Source organism: Aptenodytes patagonicus, chromosome 5 (assembly GCF_965638725.1).
Source record: "Aptenodytes patagonicus chromosome 5, bAptPat1.pri.cur, whole genome shotgun sequence".
Classification (NCBI taxonomy): domain Eukaryota; kingdom Metazoa; phylum Chordata; class Aves; order Sphenisciformes; family Spheniscidae; genus Aptenodytes; species Aptenodytes patagonicus.
The window spans coordinates 70,685,657-70,712,493 of record NC_134953.1 but is presented as its reverse complement, the minus strand read 5'-3'; the positions used below and the strand labels follow the sequence as shown (position 1 = coordinate 70,712,493).

The 26,837-nt window shown below is 39.5% G+C and overlaps 2 protein-coding genes across 11 annotated transcripts in view; one reads left to right on the top strand and one right to left on the bottom strand.

The window, feature by feature from the left end:
- DNAJB4 (DnaJ heat shock protein family (Hsp40) member B4) lies at positions 1-26,490 on the bottom strand. Of its 2 annotated transcripts, none has more exons than XM_076340452.1 (4): positions 26,476-26,490; positions 5,566-5,851; positions 2,057-2,631; positions 1-355 (listed from the first exon to the last, which is right to left on the bottom strand). In XM_076340452.1, the coding sequence occupies exons 2-4, from the start codon at positions 5,774-5,776 to the stop codon at positions 122-124; spliced, it is 1,020 nt and encodes a 339-aa protein (XP_076196567.1). In that variant the 5' UTR covers positions 5,777-5,851; positions 26,476-26,490; the 3' UTR covers positions 1-121. The 2 variants fall into 2 exon arrangements, with proteins under 2 accessions (XP_076196567.1, XP_076196566.1); XM_076340451.1 differs by lacking the exon at positions 26,476-26,490 and adding an exon at positions 25,269-25,393.
- FUBP1 (far upstream element binding protein 1) overlaps positions 25,689-26,837 on the top strand; it is a 36,829-nt gene continuing 35,680 nt past the window's right edge. For all 9 annotated transcript variants that reach the window (XR_012995517.1, XR_012995516.1, XM_076340450.1 and 6 more), the window contains exon 1: positions 25,689-25,894. Coding sequence is in view for 7 of the 9 variants with exons in the window: in XM_076340450.1 (XP_076196565.1) it covers positions 25,781-25,894 (114 nt within the window). In the remaining 2 variants the exon portion in view is untranslated. The remainder of the gene's footprint in view (positions 25,895-26,837) is intronic.

Below are 26,837 nucleotides of genomic sequence, written 5' to 3'. Positions count from 1 at the left end.
CACAAAACAAAAAAACAAATATTCCACTAGTTGTTACAGATTGCACTTTTAAAGCACAGACTTGCCAGTCTTCTGCATTTCCAGTGTCCTATTTAAACAGCTGACATACAGAGTCTTCGTTTTATGAAACTGGAAGATTTCGCCTAAGTACTTCTTTTGATGCTGGAGAAATGTTATCTGGGAAAATTACTTCAAACTCTATAATTAAGTCTCCACGTTGGTCAGGATTTTTGGGAAACGGCAAACCATATCCTATAATTCTTCTTCTCATCCCAGGCTTTACAACTTCATTTACTGTCATGGGTATGGTTCTTCCTTCTATTGTTGGCACATTGATAGAGCTGCCACACAAAGCCTAAAGAAAGATTGTATCATGAGAAAAAGAAATTGGTCAGAACTTTATTTGTACCTACAACTGACTTTGGATTATTTAGAAAAGACTAGCATTCTAAGCAGTATTTCCACTGTGCACTACTGAGATGTGAAAATTCAAATACAGTGTTCCTCTCTTAAAAAGGGAAGGCTTCAATTTGTCATTGAATATCATGGAATTTACCAATCATACGCAATGGCCACTGGAGGGTAATTGAGCTTATATATCCTTCAAAGACTTTTATCAAATAATAAGGTTGAAGTTGAGCACAGAGTGAACTCTTCACTCATACTTCTCTAGAGATGTCCAGCTTCTCAGTTTCCATTGGAAATTTAGAGTCCTGTTTCATTTTTTGTTTATTTACATTGCACAGGGGTTTACTTTAATACACTATCAACCTATATTATATCAAATTGCAGAACAACATTTAAGTGTCTATAAGCAGAGGCATATCAAATTTCACAGCTGTCTTAGGTGAGCATTTGTGATGCTCAAAGAAAATCACACAATTATTTGGTGCACCAAAATTAAAACATCACAGACCTTCTCCTGCTTTATCCAATGGTTTGTTTTCATTACTAGGATGTCTGACAATAACATTTTGATTCATTCAAATTAATTAACTTAGGTGATTTAAAGCTGATTAAAAGGTTATTTTTAAAGGTGATGAACTTCACCTGATTCAGCACACTTAAGTCTATACTGATAATGTGCAATTTACATAACAACGCAATGAGTCTAAATAGACTTTTATCTATGAAGGAATTATATTACCCACATCAACATTAAATATTGTCTTTGCTCCCCCCCTCATCCTATTTTAGGTGCTTCACCTCACTTCAGATGTATTTTTAGTTAAGAATCCTTTAAGAAGGGAGCTCATAACATACACAAAGAGCTTATAATGCAAGCAAGAGCTTATTTCTCCACCTAATGCTAATTAAGAAGAAAACAACATCACACACACTCAGCTACGTTATCTTTTAAATGATGACCATGTCGTGGCTTCAGACCCTTAAGAACTCTGCTCAGCTGTCTTTCTGATTTTTCCTTTTGAAAGCCTATGTGTTTTGACTTGGAACGGAATTTAAAAAAGCTATACCATTTTTGTTGTTATATATAGCTCCTATAACACCTGTTCACAATAATTTAGCCTCATGAAATCAATCTCTATGTACTTTGAAATCACACTGAAATAACTTATGACATAAAAAGGCAGACTTAGAACTTGTTGGCAGTGAAAATATTTAAGACATTTCTACTTTGTTCTACGGAAGTAGCAAATCATATCACAGCAGTAAGGAGCATACTATATTGGAGGTATTTGTTAATTGTATTTGTGTTTGTTTCTTCAGCCTAATATATATTTAGCCAGAAAGGTAAAAGTATGAAGATTTAAGACGTATCAACCTTTACTTTTACCCTTCCACCCTCATTCTCTTTCACCTCTATAGTAAATGGCTTGAAATAATACTCCATTTTTATCAAAACAGCTATTGCTTCCACTATAAATAACTGTGCTCTGCAGCCACATGTTGACTTTACAAGAGTGAAACTCTATTTAATTAAAAAAAAAAAACCAACCCAAAACTTTACTGCTGCCATACAGCTTGTACAGCATAGCCATTGTATCATATTGTAACAGGTTTAAACATTTAGAGTTCTACCAAAAGCGAAACTTACCTCCCTTAAGCTGATCTTAACAGGATAGATAACATTTGATCCATCTCTCTTGAAGTGAGAGTGAGGTTTATCTTTAATGATAAAAACAATATCAGCTGGAATTGTGTTGGGTGTTTCATCACCTTCTTTTGGAAAAGTGATTTTGGTGCCTTCTTTCCATCCTCTTTTTATCTCAATAGTAAGAATTTTGTCCTCTGTTCGGACGCTTCTACCATCTGGGTTAAGCCTTTTACGTGAAATCCTCATCCTTTTTGTGCAGCCATGATAGATCTCTTCCAATGACACTTTAAGTTCATGGATTACAGGGGGATCTTGTTTACGACGTAATTGGCTACCAACTGTATTCCTTTCCCTTGGAAAACCATTCATACTAAAACTAGTGAAGGATCCAAATGGATCACCATCCACCTCCATGTCTTCAGTGTCTCTGCCACCAGGCATCCTCCTGCCAAAGAAGATCTCAAAAGGATTTGTGCCACCAAAGAAAGCTGCAAATGTAGCATGTGGGTCGCCATGGAAGGAGTACCGGAAGGTACCACCTTGTCCATCAGGTCCTCCAGCTCCTCCTTTCAGACCTAAATAAGACAAATAAGCAAAGTCAAAAACAAATCAAATATTAGTTTAAGCCTTCCTTTTGTAGAGTGTAATGATATCAGAACTGGTAAGTCGAAAAGGTCTTTGCAGTAGAGTGAAAGGTCTCCTTTTCAATCAGGACTCACCATCAGACTGCAGTACCAACTAGTAATTCAATAGCTTGAACAGCAACAAAGTTTCTGAAGCTGTAGAATGACTTCTACTTCAGAAGAACAAATATTCTAACACTGCCAATTTTATTTCATATGATTGAAGCCAGTTATTCAAAGAATTAGCATCTTAAAACAGAAGACAGGTCTGCTTAACTTGATCTTTTCTTGTTCTGCCAAAGTCTGTTGGGAGTTGCATCCCTCTTCAAGATCACTTCTGCGGAAAATCACGCAGTATCATATGCAACATTTTCCATAGTCTGCATAGCTCAGCTTTAACTCAGTGTTAATTAGCTTTACGTCTGTTTTCCTGCAATTCAGTTTGAGTAAAAGGTAACATGCCAATAGTCAAGCAGCCATATGCTTCCTTAACGTTCAGTTTAGAATCCCAAACTTATCACAGCTTGTGTTCCTATGATATAAAATAGGTAAGAAACCTGGGAACTCTTTTCAATGCAGCCACAAATAAAAATAGCTTGGAAGTTCCTGAGACCCATTTGGGTACAAAAATCTTGTATATACTGTCACCGTCGCTATGCAAAAAATCAGAATGTTCTCAAATAGCTTTGTTTTTTCTCTTCTATCTTCCACAAGGAGAGATCTACATCTCATTTCTTCCTGGTAAGATTTCCCTTACAATTCTCACTGGACAGTCCCTTGTACTTCCTGCTCTTTCATTCCAAATCCAGCTAAAATCAATTTTCTTAAATGCCTCTTTCCCAACAGGTGATCTCTAAGTATTTCCTCGTAATAGTTAGTGCTCTCCTGCACTGACCATTTCAGGATACCTTCTCAAACCTTTAAGATGAAAGACTGGAAGTCTTCTTAAGAGGCTTTTATTTCTAAACTTACAATGTTTGGTTATGTTATTTTATCTTTTTCAATCTTACAGCAGCTCAGCACTACAGCTGCTATCCTACTTCCATAGCCATAAAAACGTGAAGGCTTACATTAATGACACATGCATTCCCTAAATTTGAAAGAGGGGGTTTGGGTTGGGGTTTTTTTTGGCTCAGTGTTTTAGACCTTCTATGCATAAGCTTAATGCTGGTTATCAACAGTAACCAAGACAGACATTAGAATGAGAATGCTTTCTCCATCTCAATACCAGACCATATTAAAAGTACGTAGCAACATGTAGTACATCCTTCTGTCACAGTACTGTTAATGTCAAACAAGCAGATCAGTGGATTCAATTTGTGATACCACCCTCCTGGAATAGCTAGCCAAAAGTTACTGAAGGTACATCAAGTTCCTGGCTGTAAAAACACTGAAGTTTCCTCCTTCCTCCCACCCGACCCCCTGCCCTTCCCTCACAACTACTAGTTACACTCTCAGATGCAACTGAAGTGCTCAGAGAGCAACTGAGGCATCAGGAGGTATTTCCAGATTCACCATTCTAAAAATTCATACTTTGGTTTAACATTATGCCCCAAATAAATAGAATAGAAATAGAAATAGAAATCTACGTTTTGAACCTTGAGTCTTCAAGTATGCAATACTAGGATGCCAAAAGCTGCATTGCTTTATACGCTTTACTTCAAGCTCTTTGGTAGAAGTGACTAAAATGGTATTTTGGGAAAGTAGTTAGGATGAGCTGCAGCACAGGAATCTAAAATGCAGATGAATCCACAGAGTAAACAGGTTTATAATGATACACAGAAAGGAGGCAGGGGGTGAGAAGGAAGAAGTGCAAGAAGGCAAAAGACCCAAGAGGCAACAAAGGCCTCTGGTATCTACACGAACACTTTTTTCCTAGAATGTTTCAATAACAGCACTAAAGCTTTGATCACATGCAATGGAACAAAAGACCAAAAAAACTGCATCCTCTGTAGAAGCTGAAAGTCTTCTACATGAATTTATGGATGTTAACAATTGATTTAAGTCCTATGGATGACAGAGGACCAAATTTTATTATGCATTCATAAAAACACACAATTTTCCCCAAAGTACTGCTATTTAAGTGTCCTCCTTTATATTAGTAAAAAACATGTCCCTGAGTGAATGGCAATGAGGGAGTGGACCTACTTGTCACAACGGAAGTAATTATTTCACGTGGAATTTCTGATACCGTACATTTAAGGGGAAGGATGTTAATGACTTCCTCTGTTGCTCAATCATAAGACTAAAAGTCATGTTGGTCAAAAATAAAAAAAAGTCATCCTCTTCAGATAACCATTTTAGGATAAATATGACATTTCTGAGGCCTCATTCTCTTGGCATGTTATCACTGTTTACAATTAAAGCTAAAAAATTGTTCTGGTATTTCATGACATCAGCCAAATTCTTTCCTCTCCAGGCAAGAAGCCAAGGACAACTACAGACTGGACACCTGGGTTTCTGCTCAGAAGGACTGCCCTGCCTGGATCAAGCAGACTGCCCTTTAGCAAAAATTTAAGAAAAGAATACGTATCTTCAACTGCACCTCAAAAAGGGCTATGGCAAGGGAAGACAGCAGTAAGAGATCCCAGAAAGATATTTGTGGGTCATACAAACTTTTTCAATTCAGTAACTTTTTGCCTGTCAAGTATTTGGGATTTTTAAAAAAACATAAAAACACATTAAAATAAGAAATTAAAAATAAATCAGCATTAAAACTCTGCAATACATTTTACATTAAAAAAGCTGATGAGTCAAACTTCCAAGCAGTACAAATACATTGCCTAAAAATCAACACATATCAGTTTTCATGCATCATCTATGTTTATTTTGCTTCATTCAACATAATGAAAGTGACCGATTAGAGTATAACAGAGACATACATACCTTCCTCCCCAAACTGATCATAAATGTCTCTCTTTTTGGGATCACTCAGCACTTCGTAAGCTTCTGCAATCTCTTTGAACTTTTCCTCTGCGTGGGGAGATTTGTTCTTATCTGGATGCCATTTAAGCGCTTGTTTTCTGTAAGCCTTTTTGATATCCTCATCAGAAGCCCCTTTTTCAATTCCCAGGATAGAATAATAATCTTTCCCCATCCTGAGCGTTGGAGGAATTCAGATTTTCCTTGCTATAAAGAAAGCAGTGTCCAGTGTCTTAGCAACGTAGAGATGCTAGAGAAGGAAAAATAAAAATCAAATTTGGAATTGAAACAAACAGAACTGTTACAAATCAACAAACTGTCCGACACATTAAAGAAACACTAGACAGCTTCTCCGTAGTTCATTCCTTCCCCTGTTGCTCATTTATAAATAATTACACACACTGGACAAGACACAGCCCACTTTAGAGTCCTCCCATCTACAGTACGTGTCTCCGCTCTTTCTAGAACGACAAATAACACAGGACGTCACTTCCCCGACTGCCCCAGCTGAACAGTCTGCACAGCTTTCACTCTCTCTCACACACACGCACGCACGGCACGTGCGCACACACACACAGAGAAAATTACGAACTTCTATCTCCTCCCTTCTCAAGCAACTAGAAAGTTTAAAGGTTTAATAGTGTGAAGCCTTTTACCACCAGGGCTGAATCCAGGCAGCTCTAAAGACGTAACTGCCCTAACAGAAATGCAGTAGCCCATATAAAGTAACTACAGCATTTTACTTCACAGTTTCTATAGAGACAGCTGTACATATAACTGTTTTCCAAATATATCAACATGGATTTGTATCCTTTCCAGCAAAGACTATGAAGTATTTTACACCCAAGTTAACTACAAAGCTTCAGAAAGCATAACTTCATTTCTTTAAAAAAAAAAAAAAAAAAAATTAAGCCACCCTCAAGCACAGTTGACTGCAGCCAGGTACTATTAAGCAGCAAGAAATCGAATCTGAGCAAAAAATACCACGCAGTTTACCACAACTGAAGCCACTCAAAGCAGACCAAAACTGTTATGCCCCCCGCCCCGGCCTCCTTCTACACAAGAGGCAATATCAAGACTATTATACAAATATGGTAATATATCAAGCAAATAGCTTTCATCTGATGAGATGTTAATAACAGAAAAATACCTGGTTCCTACACGTGTTTTACAATACATAGTGCAAATTTTACTACTGAAGTATTTCTCATGCTCTGCAAAGGGAATGGTATGACGTTTCAGCCTGGAAGATTTCTTTTGGATCTTAGTTAAGAGCTATAGGTCAAGAAATTATCCCTACTTGTTAGTGTGGCAATAAACTTCAAGACTGACTAGCATAGCTTGAAAAATAACTCCTCCCTGGAACAAAGTATTAAAATAACCAGTTTTGGTCATATCTAGAAGTTTCCTGTATGAAAACATTTCTAGGCTCAATTATGAAGTTACTTGTATGAAGACAATTAGGCTCAATTGCCTTCCTTCTAATGATAAAAAAGTTTAAGAAAGGCAGCATATTGCAGCCAAGGGACCATCAAACTCAAGTGGAAAACACTAACCTTCTGACTCAGGGAACTTATATTTGAAGTTGTTTTCCAGAACCTGCTCTAACTTAAAAGGGGGCTGAACAGAAGAGACAGAAAATTTCACCTTAAACAGAGAGTACTAGAAAAAGATTTGGGACTTCCCCCCCCCCCCTTTTTTTTTTTAAACATGTGTCGTCCCCCTAGTCCTCACATCATATCTATTCTTTTCTAATTTCTGCAACAGAATTGACTAGATTCCCTCAATGTATCCAGGATTTGCTTAATTACTATTTTTTTTTTTTACATTCCCCTTGGAATACCGGTGGGAAAGATGAAGACAGAATAAAGAACAGATTTCATCACAATATTTGAGAAAGCAAGAACTTTTGTGTTTCTGTAGTTATTATTTCGAATGTAACAGAGGCCAAGGGGTATTGAAAGAAGGAGTCAGCTCCCCTTGTCACCAAATCTCTCAGGACTTACTTGCATTTTTGGAACACTGGGAGCCACGAGGTTACAGAATCAATTATCTTTACAGCTGAAGGAGGAAGTTGTTGCTGAGCTTCACATGGAATAAAGCTAGTCTTTTACTAACCACCCTTTTCTTTTTATCTTTCTTTAAAAAGTGCTACTTTTGTTAATTTACAATTAGTATATCAGATAAATTCTTGTAGACCCATATCCTATATTCACTGTTTCCTGAAAGTGGTAGGTACAATAGCTTGAATTAAAACAGGACTTCAATTGATTTCATGTAAGATATAATACCACTCCCTAAGAAGCTACTTTACGTACACATTTTAGTAGGCAGTTTTAACCTTACTACGCTCAAGAAGTGGTTGCAAATATGACAAATCACCATCCAAACCCAGCAGTTACGATACTCTGAACTACAACAGCAAACAAACTTCATCACTATGACAGAATAAGATCTAGAGCAGCCTTAAATTCTCTTGCAAAACTAGCAGTACAAGGAGCTGTTATGCTCAGCTGTGCTCCCATGGTATGGGGTTTGAGCAACCTCTGGTAGGGTCATAACTTACGTCACTTGAAGTATTCCCACCAGTGAGTATCCGAGAAGGACCCCATGATATTTGTGTCACTGTGCTGTCATAAATTAGAATTGTCAGAACAGCAACAGGTCAGACTAGTTTCAGGACTGTATTTTTCATTATGTTTTTCAAAACCTCTGGTCAATCGAAGCGGCAGAGGGTGCACACATTAGTTTAAAAAACAAGGTATAAGAAATTTTCCCCTTTGAGAATATTGTATTAAACACTTAACTCTCCTTTTAAAAATCAAAAGAATACTCAAGGAGCTGCAATTAGCAAGGCTTAGTGCTCCCCTCCTCCCCCACCCCATTTTGTAAAACACAGTAATTAATTTCCCAGGTTTCATTAGAAGACCCAATAGTCAGGATTTCTTCTTAAATCGAAAGCTTCTTCCCCTCAAATGTCAAAACTTACCGAACAAATTCTGTTAACAACAAAAGTTACACTGAGATTTTTTGCTGACAATCATAGTGAGTAAGTGTTCAGGCATCCTTTATCTCCCTACAGAGGGGAACATGCTATTCTGGCATAAGTGCCAAGTTATACCCTAATTAGTTAAGTTATTCCCTAAAAATGAAATTACTTAAGATTCTGAGCGAGACGTACAGCAATGACTACATTACTTCTACTTCCTGCCCTGCATGAGATCACAGAACCACAGAATAGTTTGGGTTGGAAGGGACCTCTAAAGGTCATCTAGTCCAACCCCCCTGCCGTGGGCAGGGACATCTTCAACTACATCAGGTTGCTCAGAGCCCCGTCCAACCGGACCTGGAATGTTTCCAGGGATGGGGCATCCACCACCTCTCTGGGCAACCTGTGCCAGTGTTTCACCACCCTCAGCGTAAAAAATGTCTTCCTTAGATCTAGATCTTCATGTCAGAATGAGTTTACAGTCTGGAATCTCCTATCTTCTAGGAGTTGATGGGATAACTGGAGCACCTCCTTCTAGAAAGCATGTTCCTTCTTTTTCTCCATGCTGAGACCTTCCTTTTTTCATATTATCAGAGATCTTTTGGAAATACAAGTAGGCTGCAGTTCCTCTCACATGCTTATCGAGTTCTTTAAACAATTTTAATAGATTGAGAGATATGACTCCCTTAGAATTAGTGAAAACTTTTTCTTTTATTATTATTATTAAAAGACTAGCGTGCACAAGATGAACATCTAATAATCATTTGGGTACATCCGATCATACCAGCACTTTCATCAGACAGTGAAATCCATCTAGTAAATGTGGTAAGTTTTTACATCTTCCAATCTTCTCGTATTACAGCAGTTTCAAGGACAGATAATAAATCATAGGTGCTAGATTTTCAGAACTCTGAATATCTGATCTATGCAATTCTTTATTGTTCATTGTTATTTTATCCCACATTCCTCTTCAGAGTTATTAACAAAAGAAAAGAAAGGAAAAAAGTCTTCATGTACTCTCCACAACAAGGACTTCTGGCATTTCAGTCCCTTAAAATAAGCACAGATAAACAGAAAACAAATCAGCTTTTTAAAAGAAGGACTACATATTTAGTTTTACTGCTATAGTCCTATCTTCCCTGTTACCATAGACACCTAGAAGTGGAAGTATTTAAAAAACTCTTCTAGACTGTGAAAAGATTCCACTTCCAATATGTTTGAATAAGATTTTTATTTTTTGTTTAACTGCCTGAATAAGCATCCCCTACAAAAACAGATAAGGTCATCACCTAGTGTGCGACAGATGAACTCATTTATGGGATTGTTTTGTTCTTTACAAGTTTCTGCATTTCTACCTTGAGGTCTTCTTCTCTCATAGTAGAACTTAGAAACATCACGGGGCATTTTGTCAGTAAGCCCATTTCCCAGAGTCCTTGCATTTCAGTCACCTCTTACTGCAGAGATTGACACCTTGTGTCCAAGTTCCATGAGGCACCTGCACTGTATGCCCACCTGCTCATGCACAGTTCTAATTGTGGCATACTGGGATGCATGCTCATCCTCTATTTGGACTTTTACCTTTTACTTAAAGGAGGGGTGGTTGCTGTGATTTGATTTGTTTAGGGAGCATTAAGAGGACACAACCCAATAGATCCGATGTAGCCAAGGCTGGCCTCAGCCGTGACAAGCCAGCAGTAGTGCATCCTGCAACTTACTCAAGCCCCCCAGAAGCAAGCCACTAAACTATGCATCTATAAAATTAGTAAGGCCATAATCTAAGACTTCGATTAAGAGTGCTCCTGAACGAGTGCTAAGCAACTTCGCAGACATACATATCCAGTAATGCACTTGGTTGTGACACCACCTCAAAAACATAATAGATTAAAAAAAACCACCATCAATTAGCTACCTTTCTTCCTCATTCTACCACATCAACATTTCTGACTGATATATCACATTATGAATCAATTAACCATCTATATCATCAGTTCTTTGTTTACACAGTCTTCAAATACAACAGCTGCATTCCATTTCAGGCATACAGAGGAAAAAAGTTCTTATCATCACTGTAGTTACCAAATGGTATCTATGAAGCTTTTGCTTATGGTCAGTTCTGTAAACCAATTTTCTGCCAAACTAGGCAGCCTCAGATGTGTCTTCCTGTTCTTACAAGCTACTTTAGGGTACTCTTAATATGCACTGAGAAAGTTAGCAGCCTGTATTTGTTCAGCGCTTCCTTACATCAGTGTTATTTGTTACAGTCCAAATTCAAAAACAAATACATAAAATTGGAATTTCAGTTCAAGCTTTTTAAAGTTGACTGGGGAAAAAAATTGGTGTGTCTTCAACTGTAACAAATTACTAAAAAGCCAAATAGACAATTTATTAAAAGAATTTTATTAATTCTCAAGAAGACTGAATAAAATTTTGAAACCATGCAGAACTTGCCTAAGATAAGCCCACTCTTATCTACAGAGGATTTTCTATGTTCTTTGATCAAAAACAAGAAAGTGACATTCACTTTTGTAACACAAGGCTTCATTTTTTAATCTAAAAATGTTTATGAAATATACACTAGGAAGCTGAAAATTGTTTCTTCAACAGTTCACCTTCACTTCTGAGACTGAGTTTGACTACTCATATTCAGCATTCCACTTGAGTTAGTATTTCAGTGAAATAATTGTTGCTTTAACATATCTTTCCCATTATTCTCTCTGAACAACCATAATTTAACTCACACACACATGGACAAGTGCTACACATCATAAGTTTGGCAGAACAGTGGGAGCAAGATCATACCACTTCCAGGTCTTAGAATAGTTGCATTGATAATATTAACTTTGAATTAGTTGCTTTCTTTAAAGAAGCCTTCATAAGAACAACTGAAATAAATCAAGGAAACATTCACAGTAATAGTTACACTGAACTCAAATTTTAGATTAATCATAAATTAGCACCAATATAAGGTTATTTTAAGGAAAAGCTTCTAAGCAGAACAGTGTCATTATTCCCTGAAATATCTGAAGTTGAATAAAAATGCTCATTATTTCCTTTAAATTAAGCTGTTTCTTCTGCAATGCTCACCTATTAAACCTCAGAAACAAAACTGAAAAAGACAGGACTAGATCACAGAACAAGTTAAAGAGCAAACAAAACCACAAAGGCAAATTCCAGACAGATCACAACTATAAATACACATGTGCATGTAAATGTCAAGGCAGAGGAGCCAAATCCCTCCCCAGAAAAAGCTCTTTCACAATTAAGTATCATAGTATTTGCAAACCCACATTAATGAATGGAATAAATTGACATTTGTCTACAATGGTTTGAAGAAAGCACATCCATATACAATAGTAAAATTTCGCATAAGATCATCCATTATTTTCCCAGAGAAAAAAATTTTGACAATGACTTTTATCCCCACCATCTTTAACTGTACGTAGTTGTTGACTGAGCTACGTTTATACTTTTGGACTGTGAATAAGACCTTGTACATTCAAACCCCATTCATTAATTCATTAAATAGAATTTCACAACAGAAATATTCAGTAGCTGGTCTCATATTCAGAAATAAATTTTAGAGTTTACAATAGAAACAACAAATAGTTGAAATTTTTTTATATATTTAACAGAAAATGCAAAGTGAAACCTGCAGAGCGTAACAGTTCTTTCTAATCAGTCAATGGCCCTAAAAGAAAAGCTTTGTTTAGTCACACACTTCATACCCAAGTAACTACCCAAATTTATCAAATTTTCACTTCAGTTCTCTGCAGAAACATGCTGCTACTGTGACGGAATTAAACAGCTCATTGTACATAAGGATTCTGGGGCTGATTTTACACCTAAATAAATAATCATAAAAGAAAATGAAATACCACATTAAAACTTAAAACAATTAATAGAATTATAAAGTTAAAATAGACACTGACATTAACTTTGTTAAACAGCATACTTGAGTAACTAGGCACACTTATTTTGTATTTTCATACTGCATACCATATGTCTTTGAGACACTCCGCTTGTAAAAGATTCAAATTGAAATGCACCCCGAAGTATTTACCAGTTTGTGTACTACATCCATCATAATTTCTTTCCTGAGGCACATGCAACAGTGCAATTTAATGCAATTCACTGGCAATTGAAGCTTACATTAAAGAGACTCATTGACTTCTCATTTCCTCACAGATTAAAAAGGAAGAAATGTAGCGGGATAAGTATAGTCATGCTTTACAAAAATATCTGGCTTCCGTTAGAGATACATCTAAGTCACTGCGAAACAGTACTTCATAGGACACATAACTACTATACTTTCTATATTTAAAAGTCGATAGCATTGTCCGGAAAGATCTGGTCTGATTATTTTTGGTTCAAGAAGAGACAATAAACATAACTGCAGGAAAAAGTTATCCAAGACAATTAAATTCATTATATTTAAGTTATACCAGCTCTAACATCAACAAAAATATTTTTTATATTGGCAATATCTGCCTCAAAATAATATTTACATTTATAATATTACTGGAATATACATGAAGTTATGCTCCTGCCAACAGGCCAAAGGACATGTTTTTAAGGTCTTCTGTGGGAAAGCTTACTTTAAATATACATTCCAGAGTCAACATGAATTTACAGCTCAAGTTCAAATGTTAAACTTCAAAACGCATACTGCTATCACCCAGAGATATAGTTACCACTCTTGAACTTTCAAAATGAATTTTTAAGCCTGCAATTCATGCAGCCTTCAATTTTATTTGGAAAATCTAAATAACAAGACAGCAGGCACTGTTAGCAATTTTTTTTTTTAATTGGTTTTATTTTTCTTGTTACTTTTGTAACGATAGACCAAAAGCTAGAAATGTTAAGCACAACTGAAAATGTCCATCGTATTTTCACATTAAGTTATAGGGTTGGGTTCTTCTCTTCAGAAAATGATTATTCCCACTACATATATTATGACCTACGTAGAAGTACATACAATACTAGAAAAAGAAAGAAGAAAATAAACTGATCTAAATCTCAAGTAGATCTTATATTAAACACGGCTACAAATATCTTCAAAAACATGACTAGGACACTAGTAACACATGCATACTGATCCTTCATCACAACATAGCAAACTTACTTGTCATTAATGTAAAGAATTGCTTTCTCATACCTGATTCCTGTCTACTAAGTCACAATCTCTACTATAGCTAAAGAACAAAAATACACTTGGAAGAGTTTTCCAAATTTAACTTTCCACCACTGAGAGGGAATGAACGTCTTGCAAGTAGGCAAAGTTTTTAGGACTCAGCTATGATGTATTACATTGACGAAACAGCAACTAACTTCTCCTTATTTCACAATGGTGGGATTAACTAATTCAGTCAAGTACCAGACTACGCTTAGAAAAACAAAAGGAAACATCCGAAGTATGGTCACACATACACAAAGTATTTTCATCTACAGATTAAGACTTCCCTCTTCTGAAAGAATACACATTCCACAAGTGCTTTTCAATTCCTTACTTAGATTCAGTGTCCTTTTCAATTCCCACCCACATAAATTTCTGTAAAAGGACTTTTCTTCAAAACAAGGTGATTGGTCAACCAGGAAAAATGTCGATCATGCAAAACATTGAACAGGTTCCCTCACATGACTGACTACGCCTATTTACCACACTCACTATTTCAAACTTCCAGTAGTTAACGACATCGTTGCCATACATACTTTTGTAAACAACTATGTAGAAAAGTGTACTGTGTTGGTAAGGAGAAGTATCTTCTCACTGTTGTTTAAAAAAAAAAAAAAATCAAATTCATAACGAAGCTGAAGTTCTGTTTCCTCCAAGAAAATGTTCTGTTTTGACAAGTTCTGCACAATTTACTGTTAAGTTATCCGTTTGGGGCAAAGAAAGCAGAAAAATATAGTAGTCAAAGTTCTTCCTTTCAATTTTACATATAATAAGCCTGGATTTTTGTCCTAACTACTTTTGGCTCTGACTGCTATCACTCAGGAATTCATCCAAGACTCAAGGAATTCTGTCCTGAAACAGCCCATATGCAGAGTTAGGCTTAATCACGCATTTATCACACTGTACCAGTCAGGCTTCTCCCATGCCACCAACCTTCCCATGTCGGTTATATAACAAGTAAAGACGTTTAATATGATGAACAGTTTAAGGCTCTGTAATTATTCACTGTTTCCCTCCAACACTAGTTGCTTTTTATTTGACGGTATTAACGTTTAAGTTTTATAGCCTTTCTGGTAATTGTTTTAAGAAACAACATACTGCTGCAATACAAGTCTTTCAGATTCTCAAGTGCTAACATACTCAGACCCTGAATACGTTTTCAATATTGTCACATAGGAGTATTTTATTGGTTATACATATGCTTTATACGTATGCCACAGGCTTCCATGTTACACTTTTCTCAGCATGAATAATATACCACATAACAAAAGAGATATTGATTAAAAAAGGTAAAAGAAGTACTGATTAATTCTGATTAGTGTCAAAGAGAATACAGGACTGCTTGGTAGCCAGGGAAAAAGGCAAATGAAGTGTTAGGAGTTACTAGGAAAGGAATAGAGAACAAAACAGAAAACATTATTATAGTATCATATGATCCAATAGTACTTCTACACCTTAACACTGTGCAGTTCTGTTCCCCTCAACTCCCCAAAACCAAGTATAATATTTTTTTTTTAAGTGTTCAGAGAAGGACCATAAAAGTTGATCAAAGATGAAAGGGCTTCCACATGAGAAGCAACTGAGGAGGCTTGAACTCTTCAGTCTGTAAAAAAGACAGAAAGAAGTCACAGACCTTGAAATTACAAGGTCTACAAATGATGGAGAAAGGAGGAGATGACATGAACTGTTCATGGTTTACTCCCATCTAAGCCAGAGCCACTACGTGAAACTAGCAGAAGCCAGTTTCAACAATAAAATTAAAAACTTCTGCAAGTGATGGAATTCCCTGCCAAAGGACACCGGAAACTCAAAAATGGTTTCAGTGGGACGCTGAAAAAATACCACAGAAGAGATCCACTGCAAGTTTCTCAACAGAGAAGCCAGAGCAGGAATTCCCTGAGCTGCAAATATTTGGAAGCTAGGAAAGTGGAAAAGAGGACCAAGCGTTTGCTTTATTCCAACTTTCCCTGAACCATCTTCTCATGGCCACTTTTGAATGCAAATTACTGGGCTAAACAGACCACTTAACAGACAACCAGTTCAGTACTCTCTAGATAAGCCCCCTCATTAGATTCATAAAAATCTCAATATAATGCAATTCAGCCACTTCCATGTTCTAAAGAATGAACACTTTCTAACACAGAAGTTTAAAATGTGAGCATTGGCACTATGTAATCAACCTCAGTGACAGACAAATGCTGTCCAAATGTATGGGTTCAGCCAAGCGCTAGAGGTCTGCTCCAACTAACGTATTAGAAGTAAAGCGTTTGGGTACTCTTTATTCTAGCATGCTTCCTTGTCATATAACTGGAGTATTGTTTTGTATATGTTTTCAAAAAAACATTCAACTCATTTATTAGTACTGCCAAGGAGGGTTGGTGGGCGGTTTTTTGTTTTGGGGTTTTTGGGTGGTGGTGTTTTGTTGTTGTTTTGTTGAGGTTTTTTAAATATACATACACTAGAAGCACATTACTTAAAACTGACTTGAAATTACAATGCAGGGTACCACTTGCAACACGCTGCCTCTTCTTTCTCTCCTGCCACCTCTCCATCTGTTCCTATGAAACAAAGTATCAGTTGCCTATAGGCTCTCAGACAATTCACACATACAAAAAAAAAAATTTTTTAAAAGACGTGTAGACCTCTACCCTCATTTTCCTACCTGCAGATCTGTTTATTATACAAACTTTGGAAAATAAGCAATTAATATTAAGCATATCTGTATTGTTTTCCACCTAAGTGAAATAAAGAAGGGTATTGCTTACAATAAACAGACTTTTTTTAAAACGGGTATTTAGAAACACTTGTAAAGATGTTTCTAATACTCCTGTTTTCAATAAAAGTGAGGCTTAATTTGACATTAACACTCGATGGATTCAGCCCCACTCTTGCAGCACAGAAGGGAGAGAAATCTCCCTACAAGCACAGAGACAGAATAACCAGCTCATATGCTACTCCTTCTGCAGTCCAGCATTCTCCACCCCACGGACCAGGGCCAGCTGGCACAAACCAAAGTAACATTTGCTCTGGGCTAACTGAGACTGGACACAAGGCCAGCCAGCTCAGACCCTGGGAACCATGATTGGCACCCTACCAGTTCTTCCACCAAATGAATCCTGGTGTAGGAAAACTCCTGTGACCTAATAGTAGTGCTATGTACTGATTAACAGGAAAAGGACAATGGAAAAATAGTGCTAGTTTCCACAATAACCCCTGCTGACTTTCCTTCAAGAAATTGGAACGGAAAAAGATTTTTTTTTAAAGGCATTTTAAATGCATTTATTTCAATATCCTACATAAAGTTAGTTATCACAACTACCTTATCACCCAGGAAACATTAGGATAGGCAGACTGTTTCATTTAATATCTATTTCAATAGAAGTACCATACAACAGCTCCTCTTTTAGCCTTTCACCTGTAGAAAAGGGAGGGTATCCACCACCTATAACAATTTACTGATGTTTACCTTAACTACAGTAGCAATTCCTTCATTCACAGCAAAGGAATCCTAAGGGGTTTCCTTCACCAAACAATGTAATTAACAACCTGTTGTCTCAGCAATGAGGCAGCAGCAGAGAATTCAGGGCACCTGCAGAATAAAGATAGTCCTTACAGGTGACCTCTTGCTAAAAATCTCTGGGAAGTTGGCACTGGCATGACTCAGATGTGACCTGATCTGAACCTGAAGTCTTTCTTTCCAACAGTTCTCAGCCTATCACTTAAGCATTTGGATTCATTCTATTTAAAAAAAAAAAACAAACAGCCCCAACACACTGCCAGTTTGGAACATTCATTAGTGGAACATAACACATTATACAAATACTTTCCTAATGGTGAAGATACTCTACAGTTTTATACTGAAGACCGATAGGCTCATCTACAGTTGTACCACTACTTCAGTCACTTAATTATGTTCCATAATTAAGGAAAAGACATAAGTCATGTCTGCAAGTTATTTTCTCCTCTTGCAAAAGTATTACTTTTTTCCCCGACATAATTAAAGAGCTATCAGTAAACAGAACAGCTGAGAGAAAAAAACTGAATAAACATGATACTGACCATAGTTATGGGTCACATGCAAGAGGGGGAAGGGGGAAGGGTAGGTGGAAGATGCCTGCACCATCCCTATCCACACTCTCCTTGGTTATTTTTTTCCTGTAATAATGACAGAAATTAATAGTTTCCAGTAGAAAATAAGCTATTTTCTCAGTCTTGATGAAGAGAGGAACTGCAAAACAAATAAATCCACTTGGAAAAGCGACTCAGCTACATTGTATTGTTTTTAATGGCTGTTATACTCAAACAAGATGAAGGTTATTAATACACTACCAAATAAGGAACTGCACACATTTTTGCTGTGGACATGCGATCACACTGTTCTTACATAAGCAAAAGGAGATGGTCACACTAGATGCTTTTTCCAGAGCGCACTCGTCAAAATCCCACCCAGCTGCTCTGATTCATGCAGCTAGTTTTACATGCAAGGCTGAAAACACATGCACTGAACCACTGTATAAAGACAGGAATTTGGTAAGGAGATGTCAGAACAACTCTGTTTAACCTGAAAGGAGAACATATGTCAGCATACCTAAACTCACTTGATTTAAGTTGAAACAATAAGAATGTACTTCTGTTCACCTACAGAAGACAGAAATACAGGCAGCCTTAGTTATATTTATCAGAATCTACTGTAATAGAAGTCAAAATAGTTGCTCATTAGTCTTTCAAATGTTTCAACCACATTCCACAGCTCAAATCAGGTTTCTTAGCTGGTTTTTTCCCCCTTAGTCAACCTAGAAGAGTTTTGGGAAAAGAAGATGGAAGGGGGGAGTTTGATAGATCTACGCTGCAGTTAATCTCTTAAATTACTTTATTCCTCTAGTTAAATGGTGCTAGGTAAAGAAGGTACAACATGGAAAGATGAATGATTGAGCAGAAAAATGTCTAGGTGTTCTAAAGCGATAATGTTTTAAAGCAATAGCAAATTTCAGCATCTATTCCACTAACAGACTATAGAAATTCTATAGTTTTGTGAAAATTTTCCCTCAAACTCATAATAAAAGTTCAAACTTTGCATGGTAGCAAGTCCTAGAAAGACATTTCACTGTAGAAAGTGACATATTTTCTTTTTAACCTTTTCCCTGCCCCTTCTGAAAAAATGCGGTACAAAGAATAGTGATGGATTAGAAGACACCTGCAAATAAAATTTATCACTTCCATGACTATTTAATGAAAACATTACACAGAATCAGTTCACTCATAGAACATAATCCTAACAAACAACAACCTGTACAAAGGAAGTAAAAGATCTCCTCTTTATATTCTCCACAGAAAATACCAACCCATAGTCAAAAGGTTTACAGGTATATGGTTTTTTGTTTGTTTAAGCTAAACTTCGGAACCTCCTGTTTTCTTGCTCTTCAGATCAAGTATATCACAACATCCACATCACTGATTTTTTTTTTTTTTTTTAGTGATACCTGAGATTAACCCAGCAACATTTATCCCTTTCAAGTCTACACAGCATTGTTATTGAGGGCTCATTTTTAAATACAACTGGGCTTTTGATGATTACACCAAGATACTTTTAACCACCAATAGATACTGAAGCAGCAGTTAGACTACAGCTTTCTCTAAGGTGCCTCTGGATATTGATTTAGTAAAGAAAAAATATCCTTACACATTCACAAACTTCACTGCAAATATATATTTTTCCCAAAACATGCATGTAACTCTTACAAGAACAATTAAGAGGATTTTCAGTTTAGATAAGCTTGTCATAGTCATGGTTTTATGGACTGAAGGGATTAGTCATTTAGAGCTTCTAAAGCATCTCTTCCATTTTTCCTTCCTCACCCTGAGAAGAGATTTACCTTTCTATGCTTAGGGGGTTTTTTAATTGACTCTGTGATATATGCACAATTTGGTTAAAAATAAGGTGCTCTGACTCACAAATTAACAAATAAAGATGTTAGTTGTAATTAAACAGTATCAGAAATAATACTACTAGGGATCAGGCCTATATAATAGGGAAGTACACCAATCCCTTTAAAGTAATCAAGCTTTTCCCACTTTGAGATGAGAATTCTGAACATTACTGACTTAATTCAACAAAAGATGTATTTACACACTTATTAACAGGACTTGAATGCACATTCTTCAGTGCTCTGCTGATAGAGGAATACAGTAGACACTTCTATCCCCTACAGCTACTATTGCAATAATTATTTGTTCTCCCTTTAAAAGTCCCTCAGTCCCCACCTCTGCCCTTCTTAACTCCCATTCATATGCAACTTCCATGCCTAGCTCCATCAACCAATTTATTTCAAACAAGGCCTTTCACACTTTTTCTCCCCCATTGGGGAAGAGTTTTGCAGATGCTAACAGCAAACAAATTCTCCAGGCTCTCGAAACTTCCTTTCCCATGACATTCACACAAAAACATCCAACCCCCTTGAACAAGTAGGACACTGAAGACTGATGACCACATTATCACACTGACTAATATTATCCAGCTGCCTTTTTGCACTACATTCATTCTATATGGTGATCCACTGTCTCATTGCATACTTCAGTTGTATTTAAGGAAAAAGTGCATGTTCTCCGGTTTATCCTTCTGTATTTGTGACACACCTAATGCAATGGTGGCCTAATGCAATTTGATAGCCTTCTGTAAGCTGGTCAAAATTTCAGAGGCTACGTCATGTTAATCTTTTACTGCTCAACTGTCCTCAAGCCCAGAATCAAATTTGCTGGTAGACCTCAACAGAAACCTTGGGGCAAAGACCCCTTCTTCCCTTTTAAGTTTTACTATTAAATTTCTTTTCAGCAGCTTCAACCCACTTCTAGCTTTAAGTCAAATACATATGAAGTAAGGTTCACAAGTGTAAAATGTGCAAGACATTGCACAAAAGTGCTCTAAAGAATCTACAATATTTACACAGCTTTTCTTCAAATAGCAAAAATGTTTTACTATATTAAGTAAGAAAAGCAGCATGACTAAATGTAAGCCAAAACCCCCCAAGATTTGGGGGTTTTTGAAGCTTGCTATATAAAAGTTGGTACACAGGGGACCAGATATGGGCTTAGGGAGCAAACTCACTCTTGCCCTTCCCCCAGAAGCCAAGAGGAAAGCTGTGTTATCATCACTGATTGAAGGCAGATGTGACAGCAGCTGCAGCAGAGCAGCCTGTCCTTCCTCTTCAACACTCCCATCCCCTCCCACAAATACTTTTTCCAACGCCCTCCAATTCCTCAGTAGCAACCCAGACCTCTGCATTTGTCCGGAATGAAGCATAATAGGAGTATTTGCTGACTAGGAAGACAGACCTGGCCATCACTTGGATCATCCTGGGTAGGTGAATTCTGCACAGTAATCCTACCATTTCAGTCCTAAAAACTGTTCCCCTTGACCCTCACTTCTCTCAAAAGAGAACTTAATTACAAGCATTGTACAGACTTTGTAGACAGTTTAAGTTATGCTTTAATATTACCATTTATCCACCAATACATTCTCTTTCAGATACAAATTGTGGATCTGAAATTTGTAATTACCACTTCGGTGCATGTGTATTAAGTACGAAAGCTTGTTACAGACCAACAGTTGTTTGGATATAGAGCACATGCTGAATCTTCTCTCACTAGTTACTTAAGGGAGTTTTCTATGGATAATGTTGCAGATCCTGGCCACCCTTTGCCAATGCAGGAGCACCAGCCAACAGTTAGGATCTGAATCAGTTGATCTAGATCTCCTGAAGTGATGAAATCACCAGAAACCAATTGCAAATTTCCCCACACCAGCAATGACTTGCAGAAAGCATAGCAGGCAGATGTAAAGCTATCACAATGGTTATCCTTCTCTGATAGTTAGAGGCTGTAATCACTTCTCCTATATAAGCGTTTAGTGTACTGAGGCAAAGCTAAAAACACGATACCCAGAAAGTTGCAGAGGCAACTTTGTAAGAAATGTCATCCTTTAGTTTATGACCCTGTGAGAGGTCTCCTTACCTGTACCAGCAAACCACTTCTTTCAGGACTGCCTTACCCTTTGGTCTGCTCATCACAGATCAAAGTTGAAGTCAATTGTTAAAGCAGAAAAAAACCCCAAAACAATCCAACAACAGAACTCAATGCAAGCATGCACTGAAGTGTCTTAGCTTATGCAGAGGATTTGGGTCAGTTCCACACTTTTACATCTATGCTTTTGCAACACCTGAACTAGCTAATTTAGAAATACCCTGAGTACCTTTTGGTAGAAGTAAGGATTCCTTCATGCACGCAATATTTGATTTAAAAAACAAACAAACAAAAACAAACGTGGTTGGTTTGTGGGTTTTTTCCCCAGAACTCTCCATTACTTAAGTCTGTGACAATCCACACTATACGTAAAAAGTTTCCTGACTTGTCACAGTTTTCACTTGAACTAGCTGTTTCTCAGTGATTACATCTATCAGAATGTTCTAGTTGTTGTTGTTTTCAGTAATCATCAGACTATGGCCTGAAAACCATGAGAAGATGTCATTATCTAACAAGTCAAGTTAAAGGAGACACCTTCCTCCAATCTCCGAAAGAAACACTGAAAGACATTTTAAAACTCCATATTCTCTGTTACCTCTTATGTTGTCCACTATGTAATTACTAAAATTCTGAAAGATAAGTGGTAGAAGACTTCTCTACTATACATACTTTAGTAAGAATGAGTTACTGTAGAATGGAGGCTTATTCTACACAGCAAAACAAAAGCTCTCTTGCTCTAGCAGCACAGTGCAAATACTTGCTTACCTATCTACATTTAATTTCTTAGAAGGTGGATTTGAGAAAACAGGCAATGAGTAATTTTTGCAAGTGAGAAAGCAGAATAACCTGGCATATGCTGCTGTAACAAGTCAGTAAAGCATTTGAAAGAATATTGCAGTTAGCACTGTTAAGGGGTTGCATCCTTATCCCACTCAATTAAGAGATTAAGGAGAAGGAATTAATCCCATAGGGATAATTTTCTCAACAGAAGTACCATTTAATAAAGAGAAATGGAGATAGAGTGCTTGGGAGACATGCGTTTCTAGCAGATAGGTTCTAAGTGCCATCATGGGAAATACGGATAGAAGCAACTCCTTAACTGTTGATAAAGGTCATTGTATCAACTTAGGAACGGTGAAAATAAATATTATCTACTGTATAAATATTATACCCTTAAGATCTTACTCCTCTGTAAGTTGCTAAATTTCATGTTCTAATTATCTTAACGGCCTAAGAAATACAGTGACTTCAAGAATTTGGAGGATTGAGGAATCATATATATAGTAAATATCTCATCTTTCAAATGAACTGTCACCCTAAACAGTAGTAAAAAGCTGATAAAAATTCCAAAATTAACATTCACTTATCATTAGTTGCTTATGAATGCAACTAGAACACTTACAGTACCAGACAAGAGTGTTTTCATTAGCTCAAGGCATTATAACTGCTTAAAAATATCATCAGTGTTATATAGCTACTGGCTTGTCTCACAGAACTTAGCAAAGAATCATCCCATTTTGTAACAATAAAAAGCAAAATACATAGATGCTCCACATCTTCTAATAAGCGAAGGGCCATAAAAGACATAGCCAGTAGCCAGGATTACCTTCAATGCATCACAGCCAACTACTTATTGCTCAACTTATTTATTTGCATAGCATGGCTGGTATACATAGCCAAATTCTCAATAACAAAGGAAACAAAAAAATAGTTCAAGGTCAAATTATTGTTTAGAAATAGCAAGGAGTCAACTGTGAAAATGAAGTTCCCACTTTCCAAACCTATTTTTGCTCCCTCCCCCCCCCCCCCCCCCCAGTTAACACAGCTACATTAATGGAAAGTATATGCTAATTCTTCTGAACAGACTCTTTCAGCAGAAGTATCTCAGCAGCAAGTTTCACCTAGCTCTAATTATACGCTGTGATCTGCTTAAAAGCATGTAGGAATTTTAATTTTGCGGTATATATTAATCTTAAAACCCTTTTGACTACTTCAAAAGTTTTATAGAAGGAAAAAAATCTAGCACATGTTTTCAGCTTCTTTTGGTGGAGTTATCTGGACTGGAGATGCAGGATAATCTAACCTCAGCAGCAGAACTGTGTCTTAAGGTCTACTAAAATGATCCCATTTATAAACAGCCAGAACTGAAGGGACCAATGAGAAACCATGAACTTCTTCAGGCAGCATGGAACTACAAGGCTAGCCAAAAGAGAAGACAGCAAGACGCATTTTCTTATACGACTTCAATAGAGTTGCTGCCTCCCTGCATATAGCCCAAAACTAGGCAAAGTCCAAAACAACAGTTCCTCAATTAAAAGTAGTGACAACAGAGAAACACAGACTCATTTAGGTTGGAAGAGACCTCCCACACTTCCGTTTAAAAGTATATATGTTTAAAAAAACCCCATGATATTTTTGTAATCCAGGAGCCCATGAAGAAGTTACAGTTCGATGCATATAAATAAATTTTTAGAAGTTGCAAAGCATCCCCTCAGAACAGTACAGAAAGCAGTTGTACAGCTTAGCTCCCCTTCAGTATTATCTAGTCTTTACCGCTATGATAGTTAAGTAGATATTCTATGACCTTATCTAGATGTGAAGCCTTTGCAACACCGTCATCCATACTCAGCATGACGGTTCATCCCCACCAGGTCACAGGATCTAAACAAGGCCCAGATTAAAGCATTACTAGCTCCACTTTTTCAATAAAGCTTGTGCTTGTGCAGCCAGGAAAAAATCCCCCCAACTGTAAAAACTGTACAACAGGAGTGATCATCTTCAACCAAGAAATAAACAATCGTGGACGCTGCAGGAGGAGGCAAGTGAAGCTCCCCGAAAGGTGAAAGGAAAAAGCCTGACCCGTTTCGCGGGGCGGTGGAACGGCCGAAAAGCCGTTCAAAACAAGCGACGGGCCGCGCCTGAAGGGACACGACGGGCACAGTGCCGCGAGGAGCGCGGCGGAGGGGAGAGGCCGGCGCCCCGCCTCACCGCCCCAGGCGCCGGCTCTGCCCCCTCGGCTCAAGGGCTCTGCCTCTCCCCGGGGCTCGGGAAGAAGCCCGACGAGGCGCCCCTCGCCTCTCCGGCTACCGTAAAGCCTGCACCACTAGACACCAAGGCTTCTCCCCCGGAAACGGAGCTTGTATCATCTTCCCCAGCTGCCCCGCGTCACACGGCGAGCACACTGACAGCGCCAGGCGGCCGCGCAACGCGAGGCACCGCGGCACGACATTACGAGGCGCCTCTCCACAGGACACCGCCGCGCTAAGGCGGGAATAAGGCCCGGCTCCCCCCTCCGCTCAGAGCTTAGGACAGCACCGCTGCTACCCCCGCCGCCCGGTCCTCAGCCAGCCCGGGAACCACTCGGGAAGGAACAGAGCCACCAGAGCGCCAAACGCCTCCCCAGGCGCAGTCTAACGGGGGCAGGCGGCCAAGCCGCAGCGCTGCCGGTTGCCCTCGGGCCCCCTTCCATCACCTCCCTCACGCACTCACCCAACCGCCGCCGCCTCAGCCGCCCCCCGGGCCAACGTCGCTCCCGGCAGCCTCCGCGCCTCAGGTGCGGCTCCCACTCGCGCACCCGCGGCTCGAAACCAGATCACGCGAGATCTGCCCGGCCGCCGCCCGCAGCGCCTGGAGCGCTGCGCTGCGCTACACCTCCCCTCGCACCACGTGACGCTCCCAGCCCTATCGCCGGGTGTCTCTAACCGCTCGTGCCACCGTGGAAACATCGCGAGCTCGCTGCTCCCCCCGCCCCCCCGCGGGCCCCGCTGCTCGGGGACGGGGGGGGGGGAGCGGGGCCGGGCGAAACGCCGCGAGGTTTCTTCGCCGTTCTCTGGCACCCCTATGAAATCTCGCCCGAGGTCTCGCGAGGTTACGCGGCTTTCCCTCCCCCCTCCCCCCCCGAGCACGATGCCGCGCAGGAATGTGAAAGGCTCCCGCCCGCCGCCATTTTCTTTCTTTCTTGGCAGGCAGCGAGTGGGGCAGGAAGCGGTGGCTGAGCGAGTATGGCGGACTATTCCACGGTGCCCCCTCCTGCTTCGGGCGCGCCCGGGGGAGGCGGCGGTGGAGGTGGAGGAGTGAACGATGCCTTTAAAGACGCGCTGCAGAGGGCTAGGCAGGTGTGTGTGTGTAACGTGGCTCTGCCAAATCGATGGGCCCGCAGGTCCCGGGGCCTGGAGGCAGCTGCTGACCAGGCCGCGGCGCCTGAGCCGCGGGAGGAGTTGGCGGGCAGCGCCCTGACGACGCTCGGCTCTGGGGAGACCTTAGGAGGGGGCCCCTACGCCAATATGTGTCTGCGGGGTGGGTGTGGGGGAGCTTTGTCCCGTCCCCTCGCCCCCCTCCGCGCACGCCGTGGCGAGCGCCCGCGCCGCCGGCCCGCCCTCCTCGGGCGGTGAAAGGTTCTTCCAGTCAGTCCCCGGCTCCCTCCGCTCCGCCATTGCCCGCTGGCAGACTGGGCGCGCGGCCCGAAGTGATCCGCGCCATCGCGGGGCGGCGGGGGTGAGGGGAGCGGCGCTGCGGGGTCCTTGCCGCCGGCCTGCGGGGAGGCAAAATCTCGGCCGGTGACTAGCGGCGCGGCGCGTTATCGGGAGCCCGGCGCCTTGCCGGGCCGCTCGGGCGGCGAAGGGGAATGAGGGAGGGAGGGCGGCTCCGCCGCGCGGCCCGTATTGTGTTCCCCGAGGCGCCCTCGGTGCCCGCTAACCTGTTCAGACCGGTTGGGAAGTGCTGCGGCCTGCGGAGCGAAGGCGGCGAGGGCAGTCTTTTAGGAAGTTCTTTATCCCGGAATTTTATTTGTAGCTTTTGCACCACGGGCGCTGTTTTCATTATTTCTCGGGCAAAATTTTCGCCTCGTCTGTAATAATCCGTCGCGGTTTTGGCAATGTTTGAAGATCCGGTGTAGTCGGGACTACTAAGGTTTGAAATAGTTTTAGCGGTCAGGCCTTCTGTGACATACTGCAGTGTTTCGTGAAGAATGGGTAGAAAAGGAAAAGCCCCTTTTAGAAAAAAGCTTCTGGTGTTTGAAGGGCAGGGGTTTTTTTTCCAACCGATGAAGAAAATATAGGA